Below are 22972 nucleotides of genomic sequence, written 5' to 3'. Positions count from 1 at the left end.
AACAACGTCAGCTAGAAAGGTACAGAAAAGGCCTGCAGAATCATGCTCGGCGCAGAATATCCGGCTACCCAACGCTCTCTCCACCCTGGAAATGCCATCTAAGCACTGGAAAGGTTTGGCAGTGGACTACTGCACCACCTCATCATACCCCTGCCACCTGCAGCCCCAGCCCAACTCACGCAGTCACTACAACAAAATACAGCCCATAAGAGCCGCACCGATAGATATAAAAACAGCACCATCCCATCTATTGTTAAAATAATAAACAACTCTGATTTATGTACTGTACAGCCCTGTAAGTATTCAATGCATATTATATCATTATGTCTAAATCAAATGTAAGTCTGTATATTTTACCACTGGCCGCTACAATAATAATAAACCGTTTATTATTTTTAGGTTTCAATATTTACATGAAAAAGAGGCTGTTGTTGTTGCCGAGGTTTATGATGAGGGCGCGGCAGGTGAGTGTACCGTTCTCCATCCACAACCCCTGCAGGAGCTGGTCCCTGGCTAGCTGGTCCATGACTATTTCATCTCTGATATTCCAGTCACTTACTGACTCGTTCCTGAATACTTGTTTGTATAAGAACATCCGCCACGCCTCGACAACCATCACACTTTCTCCGCTGCTTACCAACTGCCTGAAAACAACGTCTCGCATCTGCATTTTATAAAGATATCAGACCTCTTTCCACAGGTAACATATGACAACCATACATTCCTTTAGCGGGATGACATAAAAGAGCCTACTATAAACACAATAAATAGCCCACACCGTGAGTTACCTTCTCTATGCATGACTTTTTGCACACATTCAACACACATTTCTGACAAATGATAGCCATTAATATTTAAGACGAACGAGCAGCCCAAAACATGATAGTCCGTGTTCAACTTAAATATGATGTAAATTCGTTTCCCTCATTCCTCCTAATGGCCTAACAACTCTCTAGGGGCAGTGTAGATACAGTACACGAGGCCTATGGTACACACAGAGACAATTTACTCGGAACTACACTCGACCATCCAGATTCCCACAACACTTTCCTGGCCTCAGCAGTATTGGCCCTTGCTGATCCAGTCTGTCCTTGTGGGCAAAGGCCGTTCCACTTACTTGTCCCTAACCTGCTCTCAGCAAAACGAGTATTCTGTGGTCAAGGAAGCCATTTTGAAATCTTACCTGTTGACAACAGAGTCATATGGAGATAAGTTTAGAAATACATTCAAATTGCCCGATGAGTCATATAACGAATATGGTCACACTGTCAATAAGAGCAGTATTTGAGAGGTGTCCCCACAGACGTCCGTATGTACGTTTGTGACAAGGAAGTTACAACTATTGAGAGAGCTGCCTTTTTGGCGGAAAATTTCAGTCTTATTCATAAACATAAAGTTAATGAGGTTCCAGGCCCAGCCGTGACTCCACCTCAAGGGGGTAAGCTCCCGTTTGGTAACAGCGATAATAAACCCTCTTTTGAGAATGTTGGCAGAGGTTCTGATGGTCATGGTGGTAATGGATCTAGGGGGGTTACGACTTGTGTGTGTTTTTATTGTAGAAAGCCTAGTCACTATATTGCCCAATATCCTAAGCTCAAAGTAAGGAGTCCCATGACACGCCTGTTGTTAGTTTTGCATTTGTCTCAGCAGATAGTGTTGGTGTAGATGATGTTGTTGTGGTTTCTGACCCAGTTTGCGTGGACCCTAAGGATTTGTTCCAGCCCTTTCAGTTTCCTGGTTTTGTGTCCGTGTCCGAGGGTAGACCTGCTGTCCCTGTGAGTATTTTGAGGGATACTGGTGCTTCACTTAGTATTTTTTTGAAAAGTTCTCTTCCATCTGTGTAAGAGGCTTATACTGGTGAGCATGTTGTGTTACAGGGCGTTAGTGGACCCACTTGCGTTCCTTTGTGTAAAGTATGTCGTCGGACGGACATTTTGTCTCAGCCAGTTACAGTAGGGGTTCAGGAGGTTTTGCCAGTGGCGGGAGTAACGTTCCTCTTGGGAAATAATATAGCTGGTAGCCTTGTTGTTCCAGATCCAGTTGTGTGCTCTGCACCTTTGAGTAATAACCCTGCTGCAGACCTTGTGAGTAAGTGTGTTGGGTTATTCCCTTCTTGTGCTGTAACCCGTAGTCAAGCTAAAATGGTGACATATGGGACAGACGTGAGTGATCAGTGTGATGTTTTTCCTGATTATGATTGGAATGGACTGTTTGATGTTAAGCCAGAGCAGTTAGATGCAGGTTTAGTAGATCAACCTGTGAGTGATGTGTCAAGTGATGTAAAGAGAGACTCTAATGATCGTATGAATGTTGATTTCAGTAGCCTTCCTGTCACAAGAGAGATGTTGATTTCTGCTCAAGAGTCTGACCAGTCGTTGGTTCCATTATTTGTTAGGGCCGTATCAAAACCAGAGAGCCATTATGAATCTCGTGTTTCCTCAGGAAAGCAGATTTTTGCCGTACCTGTCATATATGCCAGTTTGCTGGTAAGCCCAATGAAGTGGTGCCACCTGCACCTTTAAAACCTATACCTGTTGTTGATGAACCATTTGTAAAAGTAATCATTGAATGTGTGGGACCTCTTCCTAAAACAGAATGAGATAATGAATATTTGTTACCGGTGATGTGTACTTCCACTAGATACCCGGAAGCTATACCTGTGCGGGCACTTGGTATCTATTATATTATATCTTGGTTTATATTATATCTATTGTATGTTGTCAGATGTACTACACAGTCTAGTTTGGGATTCTCACCAAGTGAACTGATATTTGGCCGAGATATCCGTGGTCCCTTGAAACTATTATATGAGAATTGGGTTGAAGAAGATGAAACTGCAGAAGATAAAAAATTTAATGTCGGGGATAATATGCATTTGTTCTTGCCTAGGGGGAAGTTTCCTCTACAAGCTAAGTGTCAGGGTCCCTTTGAAGTTTTGAGTAAGGTAGGAGATGTTAACTATATCATAGCCACGCCTGATAATATGTTACATAAATTTATTGGTCAGTGGCCCAAGGTTAAAAATGCTTTGAAAACCTTTGATCTAGATGTATGATAGTTATTTTGTGGGTCCCTTTTTTCTGACCTGACCTGGCTAGTCACGTCACCACCCTTCTCTTAAGCTCCTCTACGTGTGTGTTGGTGTGGGGATATATGGATGTCATCATTATGACCTGACCTCATGTTCTTAGGTCACCCTGTATATTTAAGCCTCTCTCTGTCCATGTAATCCAGTTGCCTCTGAAGATGTCTTGAATAAAGACGAAAGCTAAGGTACTCCGTTGTTTTCCATTTTCCCGTGTGATTTTATCAAGATATATATATATATATATATATATATATATATATATATATATATATATATATATCAGACGGGAAAAGGGAAAAGATGGAACACCTGTATATATAAAACTTAAATATCGTCAACTACTTTAATGTCGGCATTTATTATATGAATTAAGTAATTGTATTAATGTGAAGTAGACAACAAGAGGAACCCAGGGACTAATAGTGTCAGTTCCTCTCTCCAGTATATCCTTTACCCGCACCTCAATTAATGATATATAAACTATAAACGTTTGACTCACCTGATCATAATTGAGAACAGGGGGCTTTGTGTTGTGTCGACCAGCACCAAGTGACATCCAGCTAGGTGCTGCTCCACCACCTGGCCCACCATTTCACTTACATGGTATGCGAAGCCTCCCTTCTCGAAGGCCATTGTCACACCTTCCTCATAAACAGAGTCGACAGCCAACACGGCCATATGATTCACAGGGCCACTAACATATTCCCTCACTATCAACAATGATATTAGTGCAAACATAAGTGAAGATATCGTCATATCTGCTGTAAAAGTGAATAAAGATCTTGTCAATCCTCGAATACTACAGGAAAATTAAAGAATATTACCTCGGACAAAAACCATGAAAGTTTAAACAACTCGTTTGTATTGAAGAATTAGAAATTAACTCTTCTATAAATCCAAAACCAAGATCCATCGTAGGATGTTTTGTTGGGTTGGGGATTAGTCATCATTTGTATACACAGCAAAACTTAAATCTTGAAAGCGTACAACGTTTTTTTTTCCGTTAACTAAAGCCATTTTCTACATGAGGATGAATATTGATATTTAAGAGGTTGTAAATTACATCCACAGTACATGGGGTAAATGCCATACTTCCAAGTTAACGGAGGCTGAAATGCTGAAGGAATGGTCACACTGTGCAAAATCCTAGTTTTAAACGGTCTGCCAATACGAGGTTTGGTGTTGACGTTGCCCTCTCGTTTCCACCGTGTTATCCACCTACATACAGTTGACACGCTTTTGCCAGTCTGCCTCGCAATGTTACGACAAGATATCCCGTCCACCCACATAGACACTAACTTGGCCCGTTCACTCAAATCAGTGGGCTTGTTAGGGCGTCGATATTTCATAATTTTAATCTGTTTAGAAAAGAATATTGTTCCTAATCGAAATCCTAGTGGTTATCACATTCCGATGGTTAAGTAATGAAACGTAATTAGGCTTAATTTTGTCACCAAACACAATGGTTAAATAAGGATCATATCCTTGACCGTTCATGTATTATATTTTTGGGGAGGGGCAACAAAAGTAATATATTAAGGTGATAGTAATGTAGCCTTAAGTCAGAATTAAAAACTTTAACCATGGGACATCTAGACCATGACACTCGCTTTACCAAGTCACGTTTTGGCAAGTAGCTCACAAAACTTCAAATTTTGTGGATGAACTGGCAAGAGAATGCGTCGAGTGAGTCAGTGTTAACTGTGGGTCACGGGAGACACTTGGTGACTGGGCGCGTTGGACGGGAACACTGAAGTTATATCTACCGCGCCACTCCATTTATTTGCTCGCTCAGGTACTCACTAATTGCCAGGTATAAGCAAATTTCCATTGAAAGTTTCAGTACGTTCTTGTATTTTTACACTTTAAAGGAAAAACGAAGCAGGTAGTAGGTAGTAGGCAGCTACCAAATAGGGAGATACTACCGCCTGGGAAGATATTGGAAGCATAATGTATTGTCTAATGGTAGATCCCGCTGCCATATGGCATCACTAATTTGTGACCAAGTCCCAGGCTACTGATCTGACTTTCTGCCTCATTTACACACAATTGCAGGGTCTCAATTGTTTCTCTTACTTCACAACACACATTCTGTATATCGTTTCTCACTTCTGATTTATTTTTTTCATTTTTGTATTTATGGTTATTATTATTGTTTTGTTATTTTTATTTTTTATTATATATTTTTGTTTACTTTTATTATTTTTTTATTAGTTTCAATTGATTATTATTATTATTATTATTATTATTATTATTATTATTATTATTGTTATTATTATTATTATTATTATTATTATTATTATTATTATTATTATTATTATTATTATTATTATTATATTTTCGCCACCCCAGGCCCTGATGTGGGTCAGTGACCTGTGCCCGGGTGGGCTACTCCCTGTAAAAAAAAAAAGTTGTTACTTAAGATAAATATGACTTCTTAAAATTCTAAATGATGTCTCCTGCATCATCAGTAAGTCACATCAGGTTTACCCATAAGCAGTATTGTACAGTCAACCAAAGCTGCATCGATCCCCACCAAGACTATTGTACTCGCTATTTTACTTGGCAATACTTGGTGGAGTAAGGCTGTATGCAATGGGATTATTATTGGTGGATCTACTGTATATTAAACTATACAAAAGTAGTATTTCTATTATAATAAACTATTCATCGCTCTTTAAGATCATTAAAAATTTTCAACTTTTCGTATATTTGCTTAAATAATGAGGAAATTATACTGTATTAATGAATTGACAACCAGGGCTGCCACAAGATTTTCACATCAAATTTTAAAGAATGCATGTTCCACATTTAATCTTGTTTTTCATGAAGAAAATAATTTTCTTTACAATTTGAGCATTACATAATATGATTTGACGTACGTTACACAGCATATACTTCGTTTAATCTAGTTATCAGTGTGTGTGTGTGTGAGGATTTATCAAATAACGTAAACTACTGCACAATAACTGTGTGACCTAATGACTGATATATTTAGTCTGAGTGTAAGTGCAGCAACACGTAGCATATGAACCTAATTCATCATTTGGAATAAATATCCATAAATAAATTACGAAGAAAATCAGTGGCAAAGAACTGTGAAATACTGAATACATTTTTATTGTTCACTGTAAAGGTTTTGAGAGGTAAATAAATATTTGGCGATGATGTATGACGTGTAGATATATTTAAATCAACTAAATTTGCAGTTATGGCAATTATAACACGAATTATAATGTGAAATGTCTCACATTGGAAAAATGAAGTATCAAAATGGCCACTGATGTATGGCCTATAACTTATGTCAAATTATATTATATAATGTTTATATTCCTAAAACAATTAATTCTTTCATGGAATATTCAAGATTAAATGTGGAACGTGTATTTTTTTAAATTAATGTGAGAATCTCGTTGTAGTCGTGTTGCCAATTCATTAATATAATTTTCTTCATTATTTAAGCAAATATACGAACATTTGGAAACTTATCGTAATATTAAATAACGATGAATAGTTTATTTTATAAAATTGTTACCTTTGAATTGAATTGTTTAATATTTATCCACTATTCACAATCGCCATTACATACAGCCTTACTTCACCAAGTATTGCCAGTTAAAATTGCGAATGCGAAAGCCAGGGTGAGGTGTGCTGCGTGCGGCCACCACCCCAACATATCAACTCGCCTCTGCTAGGTGGACAGCCCACCTGCTATCTACCCCTCCTACTTTTCTTCCCGTTTCTATGCTTTACTTCTCTCTCCTCTCCTTTCCCAGTGCAAAGTCATTTCCCACATTATTTCATTATCATCGTCATCATCATCATCAGGGTGAGGTCGTTGCATCTTTGGCTGTCTACACATCACATATAAAGGAATTCAGTTAGTCAAATTTCGTCGCTGAAGTCACTCTGTTTTACCTTGTAGTGAAAGTTTCCCTTTTTCTTCTTGGTCTTAAGTCTTCATAAGTCTTCTACCCCTTACTCTAAAAAAGTTCAAAGTGGAATATAAACTTCTATGGTCTGGCAAAGGTTCTGTTGCCACATTGCGATCTGGATTATTTTGGTCGTGTCCACAACGCGATGGTTCGTTGTTCACAAAGAATTAGAAATGAACTTAGGTTTTTATTGAGACCTGGAGGAAAAAATAAATACAAAATATTTGATTTTACAATCACTGTGAGCCGTTTGGTTAATTCCCATTTAACCAGGTTGGTTCACATATACTATATTAAGCTTTAGTAACGAAACCCAATTGAAGTTTCTTGTTTTATTAGAAAAGTATTATGTTTCTATAATTCCTGAGTGTAGATCAACCGTAAGTTCCACTATTTTTGAGTGTGATGAGAAAGGACGGCGTTTATGTATATAAACGTGAATCAACGTCCTTTCTATATTGAGTAGTGAGTGAGACTGCCTGAAGGAGTCGCCTTGGTGCGCGCTTACATAGATGCTGACATATGGGCTTCGCCCTCTTGGGAAAGCTACCGTTCACGTGTTCAGTTCATGTCCTCACAGACAGTGGAAAATTACAGGGGTGGAATCTGAATATAAATCAGATGTAAATAACCCATTTATATAATACTTTTGTTGATGAGACAGGGGCCATTACATCGCTCGGTCACCACAGGCAAAGCTCCGTGAGGCCTAAATAAGCTCACAGGGTACAGTACATCCTACACAACCCTAACCATGTTATAAACAAAGGTTTAGACACTAAGCTGGGGATTCAGTGACTGTAGGGGTTTTATCTATTACAGGGGCTCTATACTTTAGTGTCTTACAGGTTAAAATGTTATGAACAACTTTCATTTTGGATGACACTGACTTATAATAACAAAACAGAAACATGATTGCCAAAATTAACATAATAGTAGGAATTGTGAGACCAGGTATAGCAAATTCCCTTGATAATTAAATTGGCAAATTATTATTCATATCAGCAAATTTTGTCTCCTTGAAGAATGCAATGACCTTTAGTTTCTCTGAAACAATCTGAATATCCTTTACAGTGAAATTCATGACAGGAAGTGGAATTAAAGAAGACTTGAGTTTTATATTTAAGGCAAAGTGCAAATGAGTAGGCAAGGTCTGTAATGAACCACAAGTGATTTCACAATAATCCCGAGCCTTATAATGACCTTTCGCAACTAGTTGCTTAACAAACCAGGGGAAGGGTTCTAAATGGCATGCATTAAACTGATGTTGCCCTCGCATAGGGATGTGGATGAGAATAGCACTGTGCGTGAGAGTCGACTCCAACTGAGGGTAATAATATTCTACCTCATTATCATTAAAAATAGGAGTTAATTGATACTGCAACTTGGCAATCTGTAAAGCATCAAGAAGCGTCTGCACAGGCACAAACTTTGCATCCACACGCCCTATCCCGGCATCTACTATGCTGTCAATTAGTTCGATATTACAGGTAACAACCTTCTGAACTGAAATTTCCGCAGCATGCAAATATTCTGTGAAATAAAGGAGCCACTCTAACGTTGGGATTGATTTCTGTAAGTTAATAACAACCCTCGATACATGGTTAGACTCCGATATTATCGCATTAACTTTTGACTCTAAAGCAGTAATCACATGAAATGTTTGAGAGATAACGCGATTCTGCTGAGATACAGCTTGATCTACAATGTTCATTCGGCCCCCCAATTTAGCTACATCGTCGGCCGTTGCCGTGCCAAATAGAGTGCTTTGGATAAGACCCACCAAATTAAATAAACCCCTTTTTCGTCGTGTCTGAGAACGCACTTCTTTTGCAAGATCAACCTCAGGCGCTGGTATGCTTTTTCCAACAGCAACGAGAAGCTTGCGAAGGTTCAAGAGACGAAAGTGTAGAAGTTCAATAGTTTGTGAAGCCATCGTCGATACGTTAGTAGCTGAACTGAGACTCTGTAAGATGTCCAATGCTGATTGTAGTTGCGCGTCGACGTTTTCCATCTGACGGGGAAGTTGGAGCAGTCCATGTAACTCATACTTGATGTTCACCACGTCCTCCACTATGAGAACGCGTCCAAGGGGTGCAACAAGCGCACCTGGTTTGAGGACTGATGTGGACATGTCTGTCAACACAACGGTGCCACAAGACAGTAGAAGCAACGCAATGATGTTCCAAGCCATTCTGTAAGAGATTACACACGTGTTAATATCTACTTGCAGAACGAAGTTTCATACAATAGTCATTTGGCACACACTGCTTCTGTACAGTCTGTAAAGAGGTGTCTATCACATCATCATCAACTGTGGGCAATAAATTCTCATGGGTCTTCTTAAGACGGCCCGCATGCACGACATCTGCAATCTTTGCGCTAGGCTTCCAAATTTTAAATTTGTTGCCTGTTTCTTTGGCAATAATGCGGAATTGACCCAAAAATTTAGCCGAAAGCTTGGAGTTCCTTTCAGGTTCTCGTACCATAACAGCATGTCCTACGTTAAACACCACAGGTTTAGCATGTTTATGTTGCTTGACCATCATTTAAGCGCGGGACGTTGCAAAATGTGATCGTACTTGGGTATGAATATCCGTAAAAACACGGATTTGTTTTGCCGCGAAATCATCCATATTATAGATAGGGTTGGGCGTGTCCGTAAGTACATCATAAGGCAGACGTTTATCTGTACCATAGACAATGTAGTCGGGTGATCTGCCCGTAGAGCTATTAATCGACCCATTAATAGACGGTGCAACCTGCGGTAACCAATCCTCCCAAGTGTATTGCAAATCACACACAATCGGGCGAAGTATCTCCAGGATCTTGCGATTGGTTCTCTCAACAAGGCCATTAGCCTGTGGATGATAAGCTGTCACAAAACTTTGCTTAATTCCATATTGCGCACATATTTGAACTACCAACTGATTCTTGAACACTGTCCCATTGTCAGAGAGAAGAACTTTAGGCGTAATATATGGACATATAAGATTCATCACTAATGCATAGGCCACCGAATCGGCCGTTTTATCATTTAGTGGGACCAAGACCACGAATCTAGAAAAATGATCCACACACACACTAAGACGTACGCTGATCCCTGATGACTCCTCGGGAGTTGTAACAAGTCAATAGCGACTGTGTCAAATGGAAGGGTCTGATGTAGGATATTGTAGAATCGGGGCAGGTGATCCTATTGAACCTTTATGTTGAGCACATGCCAAACAATTAGCAATGTGTAATTCTATATCTTTCTTCATTGTGTTCCAGAAACACTTCTTTCTTAATCCCGCCAAGCATTTGCCACGACCCTGGTGACCTGCCTGTGGGACATCATGGAACAATGTTATAACCGTTTCACACAACGTGTCAGGTACGACTATTTGAGAAACAATATCCTCTGGCGTCTTTTTCGACCTATGGAGTATGTTATGTCGTAATTCAAACTGACTTAAGGGACGAATTGATTTGGAGAGTTTAACATCCTCTCCCGATTCGAGAGCAAAAATGACTGCTGACCATAATGGGTCGCGTCGTTGCTCATCTTCCAGTTGCGAAAGAGTGAACATTGATACAGGCATCACTGGTGCTATATTTCTTGACAAAGCGTCGGCGACAACATTCGCCCTTCCCGGTAAATACCTAAACTCGGGGTCAAATTCCTGAATTGTCAGATACCAGCGTGCTAATCTGCCTGATAAGTTTCTGCCATGGAATAGCTCAGTTACTGCCGCATGATCCGTAAAAAACAGTTATCTTATATCCAAAGATATTGTCTTTAAATTACTTAAGTGCCCACACAACGGCTAACGTTTCCAAATGCGTTACCGAGTAACGTGTTTCAGCATCAATAAGCCTACGGCTGGCGTAAGCTATCACTCTAAACTTTCCACGCGTATCCTCCTGCATGAGTACAGCTCCGATTCCAAGTCCAGAAGTGTCAGTACAGAGGGTTAAAGGTTGAGTGTAGTCAGGGAATGCTAGAACAGGGGCATTGGTAAGCGCTATCTTCAATGCCGCAAAACTATTTTCTTGTTCAGCATCCCAAATAAACATTGCATCTTTCTTGAGCAACCTTGTTATGGGCTATGCTAATGTTGCATAGTTCTTGATAAAAGAACGAAAATATCCAGATAAGCCAAGAAAACTACGCACATGATCAACTGAGAACATAAGAACATAAGAAAATAAGGAGTCTGCAATAGGCCGGTTGGCCTGTGCATGGCAGCTCCTGTCCAGAGTTACTACCACTCTCTATCATCCATGAATCTATCTAGCCTCCTTTTGAAACTTTCCAGAGTTCCCGCACTTACTACAAAGTTGCTAAGCTTGTTCCACTCGTCCACCACCCTATTTGTGAACCAGTTTCTTCCTATCTCCCTCCTAAACCTAAACTTATCCAACTTGAATCCGTTGCTCCGAGTCCTATCCTGCTCGGATATTATAAGAACTTTATCTATATCCCCTTTATTGATTCCTTTCACCCACTTAAATACTTCTATCATATCTCCCCGCACTCTTCGTCTTTCTAGGGAATGCAAGTTAAGTTTCTTTAACCTATCCTGATATGGAAGGTTTCTAAGTCCCTGAATCATTTTTGTCATTCTTCGCTGCACCGACTCTAGTGAATTTATATCCATTCTATAATAGGGGCACCAGAACTGAACCGCATAATCGAGGTGCGGCCTAACTAGCGCAAGATATAGTTGCAATAAGACCTCTGCACTCTTGTTACTTACACTTCTAGATATAAAACCCAATACTCTGTTTGCCTTATTTCGAACATTAACGCACTGTTTTCTAGGCCGTAGGTCCGGGCTTACAAGTACCCCTAGGTCTCTTTCACAAGTCGACTTCTCTAGGTTGATGTTGTTCAGGCTGTATACATTATAAGTATTTGTTCTTCCAATATTAAGTACGCTGCACTTGCTGGTGTTGAATTTCATTTGCCATTTTTCAGACCACCCCTGCAGTTTATTTAGTTCCTCCTGTGATGCATTTGCATCCTGCCCTGAATTAATTTGCCGCCCTATTTTGGTGTCATCCGCAAACTTGCTTATGTCACTGCTGATCCCAGCATCTAAATCGTTTATGTAGATTATGAACAAGAGTGGGCCTAGTACTGACCCCTGGGGAACCCCACTGGTTACACGGCCCCACTCAGATTTAACACCATCTACGCTGACCCTCTGCGTTCTATCGGTGAGCCATGATTTTATCCAATTTAAAACTTTCCCCTCGATACCATGAGCCTTGATTTTTCTCAGAAGCCTCTGATGCGGTACTCTGTCAAATGGTTTGCTAAAGTCTAAGTGAATAACATCGTAATTTTCGTCATTATCTACTACCTCGAAGACTTTCCTAAAAAAACGTTAGCAGATTTGTTAGACAAGATTTTCCCTTTGTAAACCCATGTTGAGAGTCGTAGGTTAATTTGCTTTTCTCTAGATGCGATCGGATGCTATCTGCTATAATTGATTCAAGAAATTTCCCCACTACTGACGTCAAACTGATCGGCCGGTAATTTGACGCTGATGCTCTGTCTCCCTTTTTAAATATGGGTACTACATTCGCCTGTTTCCACAACTCTGGCACAACTCCAGTGTCTAATGATTTTGTAAATAAATTTACGAGGGGTCCGCTAATCTGTTCCCTACACTCTTTTAAGACTCGAGGAAAAATTTCATCCGGCCCTGGGGATTTTGTGTTCTTTAGTTTATTTATCTTCTTAAGAACATCCTCTTTTCTGATGGTGATATTCTTTAATTTCTCTTCTTCCTTTCCCTTAAATATCAGTTCCACCTCCGGAATTTCATCGCAAATTTCTTCTGTGAAAACTGATAAGAAGTAGCTGTTCAATGCTTTGCTCATGTCTTCACTGCCATTTATCAATTCTCCCCTCCCTGACTTTAAAGGCCCAACTTTGTCCTTGACCTTTGTCCTATATACCTGGAAAAATCCCTTGGGATTCGCCTTGGATTCTGTTGCTATTTTGATTTCATAGTCTCTCTTTGCTTTCCTTACATTTTTCTTAACATTCCTAGATAGTTCATTATACCTGTTTCTGAGCTGCTCCTCCCCTCCATTTAATTTCTTATATATTCCTTTCTTTATTCCTATGTCATGTTTAAGTTTTCTGGTCATCCACCTTGGCTCATTCTTATTTGACCTAATTTTTCTGTATGGTATATTTTGTTCTTGTGCTTTATGTAGTATACTGGTGAATATATTATAGTCATGATCAATTGTTGTGTCATCTATGACCTCACCATTTCCTACTGGGAACTGACGTGACTGTTCCCAGGTGACCTCACCTAGGTACCTTCTTAACCCCTGATAATCCGCCAACCGAAAGTTTGGGACTCTGACCATATTGTCATTGTTTTTCGTTTCCCAATTTTGGGTGAACCTGATTTCTCTGTGATCACTGTTACCTAGTTCTTCCCCTACTGTGATATCTCTGATAATATTTTCTTTATTTGTTAATACTAGGTCTAATATATTGTCACCTCTAGTAGAGGTAGGATGCGGGAACTTAGATACAGCTTTTACCTTATCATCTACTGTATGTATGCCCTCACCGTCAACTACATGACCAAGGAAATGGATTCTGGATTTTAGAAACTCGCATTTTGAGAGTTTAATTTTAAGACCTGCTGTGGAAAGTTTTCCAACACTTCACGCAGTTTAATCAGATGAGAATCAACGTCCTTACTGACTACTATTAGACCATCCAAATAAGCGCAGACTGTGGTACCAATCAATCCGGCAAACAGGGTGTTGATCATTCTTTGAAATGTTAGTGGGGCATTCCTGAGACCAAATGGCATCCGGAGGAACTCAAAGTGGCCCAGTGGCTTGCTAAACGCAGTGACCTCTCGTGATTTCTCATCGTGTGGTATCTGCCAATACCCACTAAGCAATTCTAAGTTGCTAAATATTGCATTATCCTTACCTAAGGACTGCAATATGTCACTCAAGACAGGCATAGGGTACCTATCTGGGATCGTTTTTTCATTAACGCGCCTGAAATCAATATCAGGGCGCAATCCACCATCCTTTTTCGGGACGAGGAATAAGGGGCTATTAAAAGGACTACAGCGTGCTGGCTATGAGGTAGTCTGTAAGCTGGTACATAGATAGGATTTGTTCCCTCCTTTAACGCTATATAATCAGATGTCAAGTCTGTCTGACCTAGCTACAATATTTCTGTAGTCAGCAAGCAGCTCTAAAAGGCGTGTCTTGCCCTGAGGATGATTGGGATTGCGTAACAATACTACCAATTGGGAAGTGTGTAGGCTGTACTTCGACATTGTTGTGATATACTAGAAAATCACACAAATAACATCCTTTCTTTACTATACGCTGAACGCCTGTTCTATTCAGAATCAGTACGTCTGTCAAACCACCAGGGCGTATCGTGCTTAACGTAGATTCGCATGACAACCCTTTTACCTTGCACGTTTCCGGGAGACATACTACATCAGTGCCCATGTACAAGTCAGGTTATTCGACAGTTGCTTTTGTGAATTCCTCATTCTGGTAATGGAGAGTAACTCTTCAGAACTGCATGTACTATCTTCCAACTGTTGCTGCTATAATTACGCTGGGAAAGTGAGGGTGTGAAGTCTTGGTTTAGCTCTGACACATTTTCTGCCTTCCTCTGAGTGGGAATGGTGGACAACACTTTCGACCTAGCGGTGAGCAAAGGTGTAGAATGACGCATAACGCTGTAGGAAACACTTTTAAACGTAATAGTATTATTACGTGGATGAACATCTATTTTATGAGTTCTAAGGGTTGGGAGACCAAGTAACCCGTCAGCTGGCAAATTAAACTGCTGAACCACATAAAAGTCTGCGTAGAAGGGAGCACCACGTCTTGAGAATCTGAGTGGTAACGTCACCATTCCGTTAATGCTCAACTGCGCGCCGGATACTCCTTCGAGATCAGCGTCGGTAGGTCTCCATTTGAAATCACGGTGAGGGAATTTACGTTGTAACTCCTGATAGGATGTCAAGGCCAAAACATTAGCGCAAGCACCCGTATCTATATCAAGAGCCAATCGTGAACTATCCACTCTCACCGGCACTGACAACACTTCCACTTTGCTAAGAGCCTCTACTAATGAGGCCGCTATAGAAGTGTTGTGGGGAGAAGCAGGAAACAATGTATTTTTCCCTCTCCTTGTTGTGGCGGGCTCATGTAGGTGGCAGCAACAGTGGTTAACGGATATCTCTTTCCGGCCTACATACCAAGACGTCAGTATTTTGTGAAACAAGAATAACAAAAAACAGTGACGTATTACATAACGAATCTGAGTGTTGAGGCTACATCCTATATTGAGACAATATTTCGTGAGTGTTTCTCATTCTGTAGCCAAGAAAAGGGTGCAGAATTATGAAAAAATAACCGCAACTGAATTATTAAATAATACAGCCTGGTGAAATCCCTGTTAGTAACAAGTAAGGAAGCTCCAAGAAAGCATAGTATCAGCGATCTACGAATGTGTGGTCTACAGTGATGCAGATGATTTCATAAACTTTACTAACAAGTGACATTTCACAAGTAGCTGGACGGTTGTGTGGTTTCGCGAGCGTTGATTGCAGTATATCCAGTGTCATCGGACAGTTCTCCATATATACGAGACTGAAGAAGTTTGGCACACGGCAGAGGCGACATCGACTCAGCAGAAGCAAGAACCTTTCCGTCTTAGGTCAGCAGCATTTGTTCTCCAGTGGAAGTATTCTCCTGTAGTGAAGTGGACTCACCCGCCTTCGTGATTGCAGCCCGTCATTCTCGTTGCCAGGGAAACCCGCCAGAGGCGTGCGCATTGAAGGACGATTGAAGAGGCCCCACCTAGCATCCCACCGCTGCCACCTATATTAACCAGGTTGGTTCACATATATTATATCGGGCTTTAGTAACGAAACCCAATTGAAGTTTCTTGTTTTATTAGAAAAGTATTATGTTTATATAATTCCTGAGTGTAGGTCAACCGTAAGTTCCACTATTTATGAGTGTGATGAGAAAGGACGGCATTTATGTATATAAACGTGAATCAACGTCCGTTCGATATTGAGTAGTGAGTGAGACTGCCTGAAGGCGTCACCTTGGTGAGCGCTTACATAGATGCTGACATATGGGCTTCTCCCTCTTGGGAAAGCTACCGTTCATGTGTTCAGTTCATGTCCTCACAGATAGTGGAAATTTACAGGGGATGAATCTGAATATAAATCAGATGTAAATAACCCATTTATATAATACTTCTGTTGATGAGACAGGGGCCGTTACAACTGCTGTACTGTACCAAATCAAATAACGGAACTCATTAATTCTAGAGAACTTTACAGTTCAAAAGTATACACAGATTCGGTTACTCTACTTTGTAATGTAAAATAGAGAGCACTCTATTTCATGAATAAATATGCTTGCCTATATTTTTACTGTAAAAAGACATTCATACTCCATAGGAAAACATATTCTCTGTATTCTGTGCTTTCTAATGCTGAGGTCGATATACTTCAGTTACAAATAATTACTTTAATCTACAAATAGGAATATATTGGAAACTAATTAAATAGCATAAATTCACTTAATCTTGTTTAATATTGAAAAAACGCACTATATAAAGAAGCAAAGTAATAGTCACTGTTAATGTATTCAGGAAATAAAAGTACCAACATAAGAAATCAATGGCAAACATCGAGTAACTTATTTGTTTTTACAGGCACTATTATTGTGACACTTAGAGGCGCACTTCACGGTACGAAAACGGCACTTGCACTTGCTGTCTATACAGTATTGTTTGCAGTGACAAAGTATGAATCCTTGTTTGGATCCAGACGTGATACTTGATACAGAATGAAGGGATATGGAAGAAGAAGGAACTTATTCCGTCTCGATAAACTTAGAATCCGCCAATGTGAATTCATTCCGTGCATACAGCCTTTGTAAAACACCTTCCTTCGTACCTAGTTGGTATAGTCCAGATTTATTCACACTCATGACGACAGCTAGCACATTCCTGGGGGCAAGTCTTTGCCTGTCGACATTTGGGACTCTTACAACAACGCTTTTCCCCAGCTCAACAGGAGGTAAATTTTTAATCATAACTTGGCACCTTGGCGTTCACTGTCAATATATTTTTTTTGAGGCACAGATTACATGTTAATTGTCCTCCTTAGATACCTTCCGCAGATGACATGTACATAAAGTTTACAAATACAACACCTGTGTGCTCATGTAGTTTCCTTCTCACATACGCCACATAATATTTCTTTGTCATTTTGAGTTATTTCTGTGTTATCTTCGTCTTCATGTTCAGGTCTATCTACATGTGAACTTAGAGATTTCTCTAAATCCTCTTCTGTTTCTAGAGAGGTGTAAATTTCCTCTGGCAGAGAAGAATCCGCCAGCTCGATTCTTTGGGGGTACCCAAACACACTGTTGCCTCATGTGGACCTCTTTTTAATTCCTTTATGTAGAGACCGATTCTTCTTACTCTGAACAAACCTTAATCCCTCTGACAATTTCTTTGTTTTGTTATCAGTCATACATAGCACAAGCATATCTCTAACATCCTGATTCGATCTTTCTACCGACCCTTGGCTTTGAGAATGACGTGGCTTTCCATGAATAATCTTCATTCCTGTCCATATTCCAGCAAGGTTTTCAAATACTTTATTCGAGAATTCTCTGTGATTATCACTTTGGAGGATATATGGTGCCCCAAAATACAGAAGAGGTCCATTAGATGATTTGACACTTCTTCAGCCGTCTTCGTTTTCAGTGGGCGAAGAATTGTGAATTTAGTGAGATTGTCTTGGTAATGAAACTGTAGTCTCCATCTGGTTCAGTTTGCATGTCAATTAGATCAACTCGGTCATACTACCAATCCTTATTTTGCCATTTTTATCTTCAGCTGGTATTGTAGTGCTTTGACGACAGAGGCTCCTTATTTGCTTTTAGTCTCTTTGCTTCTTTCACTTCTTCCTTTACAAGATCATACCTTTCATTGATGAAAAAATCACTACGATCACAACTTTTATCAACCAACGTCTTTACCTTTTCTTCAGATAAAGACTTCACTTTACTGCGGAGGACGACGTGGGTGTTTCTTCGTCACTAGCCATTGGAAATAAACCAGCATTCTTAAAGAGAGGAAAAAAAAGAATCGTAGAAAAATGCTCTTAAATATCACAAACATTACTCACATATAGTGACAATAAAGTGAGCTTAAACACTAATATAGGGTAATCTGTGGTTCTCACTTGTTCACTCAATGCAAGCCGGAGTGATACTGACTATCCAAGTAGACACGTTGTGGACAAAACCAAAATAAACCAGATCGCAATGTGACTACGAGATAATAAAACACCAGCCAGCAGAGTGAGGTACTGTGACACCACCCCACCTCACACCACACGGTGTCTCTATAACCATGTGAGGTAATTCATATCAACACCCGAGGATGAGTTACTACACCACGTGAAAACCACACCACCCGGTGTCAATATGACCACGTGAGGTCCTTCATATCAACACCCGAGGATGCGTTACTACACTACGTGAACACCACACCACCTGGTGTCTCAATAACCACGTGAAGTCCTTCATATCAACACCCGAGGACGAGTTACTACACCACGTGAACACCACACCACCTGATGTCTTCATGACCACGTGAGGTCCCTCATATCAACCCCCGAGGACGAGTTACTGCACCACGTGAACACCACACCACCTGATGCCTTCATGACCACGTGAGGTCCCTCATATCAACCCCCGAGGACGAGTTACTACACCATGTGAACACCACACCACCTGATGTCTTCATGACCACGTGAGGTCCCTTATATCAACCCCCGAGGACGAGTTACTACACCATGTGAACACCACACCACCTGATGTCTTCATGACCACGTGAGATCCCTCATATCAACCCCCAAGGACGAGTTACTACACCATGTGAACACCACACCACCCAATGTGTCAATGACCACGTGAGGTCCCTCATATCAACCCCCGAAGACGAGTTACTACACCACGTGAACACCACACCACCTGGTGTCTAAATGACCAGCCCATACACGGGCCATCAACTGTAAACTATAATAATTTGTATGTTCAATTCATGTTCTTTCTTCTTTTAGTAAGGAAAGCTTCTGTTAAACGACCCACCCACCCCATGTCTTTGTATATAATAAATCATTTTTGTCCAATGTATATTTTCAACCTTCGGGCTGCAGAATTTTTTCAGTAAACCTTTAATTATTATTATTATTATTATTATTGTTATTATTATTATTATTATTATTATTATTATTACTGTTATTATTATTATTATTATTATTATTATTGTTATTATTATTATTATTATTATTATTATTATTATTATTATTATTATTATTATTGTTATTATTATTATTATTATTATTACATGATAGCTCAGAATGCAACAGGCGAGGAGGATACCAGCGAAGTAAACAAGATTCGACGGTACATTATGCCTTATTTCGAACATTAACGCACTGTTTTCTAGGCCGTAGGTCCGGGCTTACAAGTACCCCTAAGTCTCTTTCACAAGTCGATTTCTCTAGGTTGATGTTGTTAAGGCTGCATACATTGACAGTATTTGTTCTTCCAATATTAAGTATGCTGCACTTGCTGGTGTTGAATTTCATTACCATTTTTCTGACCACTCCTGCAGTTTATTTAAATCCTCCTGTAGTGCATTTGCATCCTGCCCTGAAATAATCTGCCGCCCTATTTTAGTGTCATCAGCAAAAACTTGCTTATGTCACTCCTGATCCCAGTATCGAGATCGTTTAGTAGATTATGAACAAGAGTGGGCCCAGTACTGACTCCTGGGGAACCCCACTAGTTACACAGCCCCACTCAGATTTAACACCATCTACGCTGACCCTCTGCATTCTATCGGTGAGCCATGATTTTATCCAATTTAAAACTTTCCCTCGATACCATGAGCCTTAGCTTTTCTCAGAAGCCTCTGATGTGGTACTCTATCAAATGCTTTGCTAAAGTCTAAGTAAATAACATCGTAATTTTCGTCATTATCTACTACCTCAAAGACTTTCCTAAAAAACGTCAGTAGATTTGATAGACAAGATTTTCCCCTTGTAAACCCATGTTGAGAGTCGTAGATTAATTTGCTTTTCTCTAAATGCGATCAGATGCTATCTATTATAATTTATTCAAGAAATTTCCCCACTACTGACGTCAAACTGATCGGCCGGTAATTTGACTCTGATGCTCAGTCACCCTTTTCGAATATGGGTACTACATTTGCCTGTTTCCACAAGTTCGGCACAACTCCCGTGTCTAATGATTTTGTAAATAAATTTATAAATTTACGAGGGGTCAGCTAATCTGTTCCCTACACTCTTTCAAGACTCGAGGGAAAATTTCATCCAGATCTAGGGATTTTGTCACCTTTAATTTATTTATCCTCATAAGAACATCCTCTTTTCTGATAGTGATATTCTTTAATTTCTCTTCTTCTGTAGGTTATGCATCTAAGCTACTGTGCCGAGTAGCAACCCTGTACATAAGCTACTGTGCCGAGTAGCATTTATATATATAATCACGTGGCAACACTGCACGTGTTATGTGGCAACATTGCCCCGAGGCTGCCATATGGCAAGGCAGCCTTAGTCTGACTGTGTGAGCCGTGCATGGCACACGCGAGTCACCACTTGTATTTCTCTCATCCATAATAAACGGACTCAGTGTTACTCAGTGTTTCCCTAGCCATCACTGCATTCTTCAGGGCACACTAGTAACCTTCATGGCGCAGTGGGTAGGATCTGTGGACTTACAAAGTGTGTGAACTATGCCGAGACAGTTACGTCTGCCGGTGATGGGCGTCATGCGCGTCGACTCATAGTGTGTTGTGTTGTGTTGCGCTGTGTTTCGCCGCGATGTGCAGTGTTGCTCCGTCACAGTGCGTTTTAGTGACGGTGGCAGTGTTTGTTAGATGTTCAAACGTCTGTGAGCTTCATCCTCGCGTCTCTCATCTCTCATAAACTTCATTAAAGCAATTATCTCTGGAGATAACGCTGAATGTTGAGGTGAAGGGCTGCGCGATGTTGTGGGAGCTGGGCCGGCCTGGTCATCCATCTCTGGGGGACTATCATCCGCTTGACTCATCCAGGCGCTGGGTCCACGGCTACGTAAGGCATGAGACATAACTACTTTATCTGTGTACTGTGTCTTAAATCAGTGTTGACCGGTCAGCCCGTCGTATCAACAAGATTTCAGACAAAAAATTTAATTAAATACACAGATAAGTAGGTTATATATAAAAAATATATATAAGAACCGCGCGGTCAGCAAGTGTTAGTACATGTATGTGTGTGTGTCCCAGGCAGGCAGCGTCTCGCCCCAGCTGTGAGGGGGGGTGGAGGCGGCGCTGTGAGGGAGGGGGGTGGAGATAGGAGTAGCTCAGTCGCTCTCTGTAAACGGTCAGAGGAGGGTGCGCTGAGCTCTACACCCCACAAATGCCCAGAACATGCCGTATACCTTGGAAATCCGTTCGAACAAGGTCACACATGAATGGCACGAAACACACAATGCACTAAACACTTCACAGAAAATCACTGTCACTGACACTGCTCAAAGTTGCGAAATTCTTCGAGGGATGACGCGGGGTTGACCCAAGGCGGGAATCCATCAGCCGGCTTTCCACAAACTTGCACTAATCACTCGTAATAATCCAGTAAAACTACGCACTGCGCCATGTTAGATGTTCTGGGTAATAAGTTCTATATACAGGAGAGAACACAAACACCTGTATAGTTTTGTAGGTTCAGTTTACTGGATAAGAGTATGTACACAGAGGTGGATAGCACTCTCACTAGAGGCTCCTGGTCAATACCATAGACGACGATGGCAAGTGATACATTAGCAGCTTCCATACGTCGCCAGGCATAATAATTGCCGTGTGGGATATGGTAATAACATTGCCACACGCCGTTAGCTAGGCTGAATAAATCTAAATGGAGCACATACATAATATATACATAATACATAATCCAGCATATAATATACATACAGTGTTAGTGTCAGTGTATTAGTGTGTGTCTAGAGCTGAGAGTTGAGCATTGGCCTGTTTTTGTGGTTCCACTTCCTACAAGTTTCTCAAGAGAAGGAAGCCCAAAGACGTCAATTAGAGGAGGAAAAACGACGTCAAGAGGAATTGTCAAGACAGTCAGAGGAATCAGCTTACCGCCTTCAACTTCAACAACAACACCAAGCTGATAACCGCAAATTCCTGGACCTATTGGAATTGCTGGCAACGAGGACGACTTCACCAGCTGCCACAACCAACTCGCCAGCTTCAGCCTCTTCATCTATCCTTCAGACAACGCTTCCTCACACGTCACCTATCTCCCCTAGGTATGCCTCAGTGTCTTCTCAACCACCCGTTTCAGTCTCAACTCTCGTCGACCTCTCCGTGCCTCCTCCACCGCCTGCCGTCTCGAGTACACCCCTGCACAGCAAGTCTTCAGTTCCCAGTCCCCCACCTCTTCAATCTGATGCAACATATCAAGTATACCGTCAATGGCGACGTCGTTTCGAAGACTTTGCTGTTATGTCTGACCTCTACCGAATGCCCCCTCATAAACAACTCATCCAATTAAGATCGTGCATTTCCCTCGATGTTCAACGCCTCCTAGAGCACATGCTAGCCATCCCCCCCTGACTCCCCCAGGTCAGTGACAGAGGTTTTAAACGCCTTGCAGAGTCATTTCCGTGGCCTCCGCAATGAAGCTCTGCGTCGTAGGGAACTGCTATCCTGCAAACAAGCTTCTGGGGAATCATTCTCAGACTTCTATGCACGACTTAAGGACCTAGCAACCGAGGTGGACCTATGTACAGGCGATCCTGTAACCTGTGCTGAGATCCAGCTCAAGATGATTTT

General features: G+C 40.8%; 1 protein-coding gene across 1 annotated transcript in view; it reads right to left on the bottom strand.

Annotated features, from left to right (window-relative positions):
- Nucleotides 1-4819, bottom strand: part of LOC121873771 — a 39090-nt gene extending 34271 nt beyond the window's left edge. The window contains exons 1-3 of the mRNA XM_042377471.1: nt 4704-4819; nt 3588-3849; nt 414-644 (exon numbers count right to left, since the gene is read on the bottom strand). Of these exons, the coding sequence (XP_042233405.1) occupies nt 414-644; nt 3588-3844 (488 nt within the window). The 5' untranslated portion in view covers nt 3845-3849; nt 4704-4819. The remainder of the gene's footprint in view (nt 1-413; nt 645-3587; nt 3850-4703) is intronic.
- Nucleotides 4820-22972: the final 18153 nt, after the last annotated feature.

Source organism: Homarus americanus, unplaced genomic scaffold (genome assembly GCF_018991925.1).
Source record: "Homarus americanus isolate GMGI-L3 unplaced genomic scaffold, GMGI_Hamer_2.0 scaffold25827, whole genome shotgun sequence".
NCBI lineage: Eukaryota > Metazoa > Arthropoda > Malacostraca > Decapoda > Nephropidae > Homarus > Homarus americanus.
Note: the sequence above shows the minus strand (reverse complement) of the source record. Positions and strands in the feature narration are given on the sequence as shown.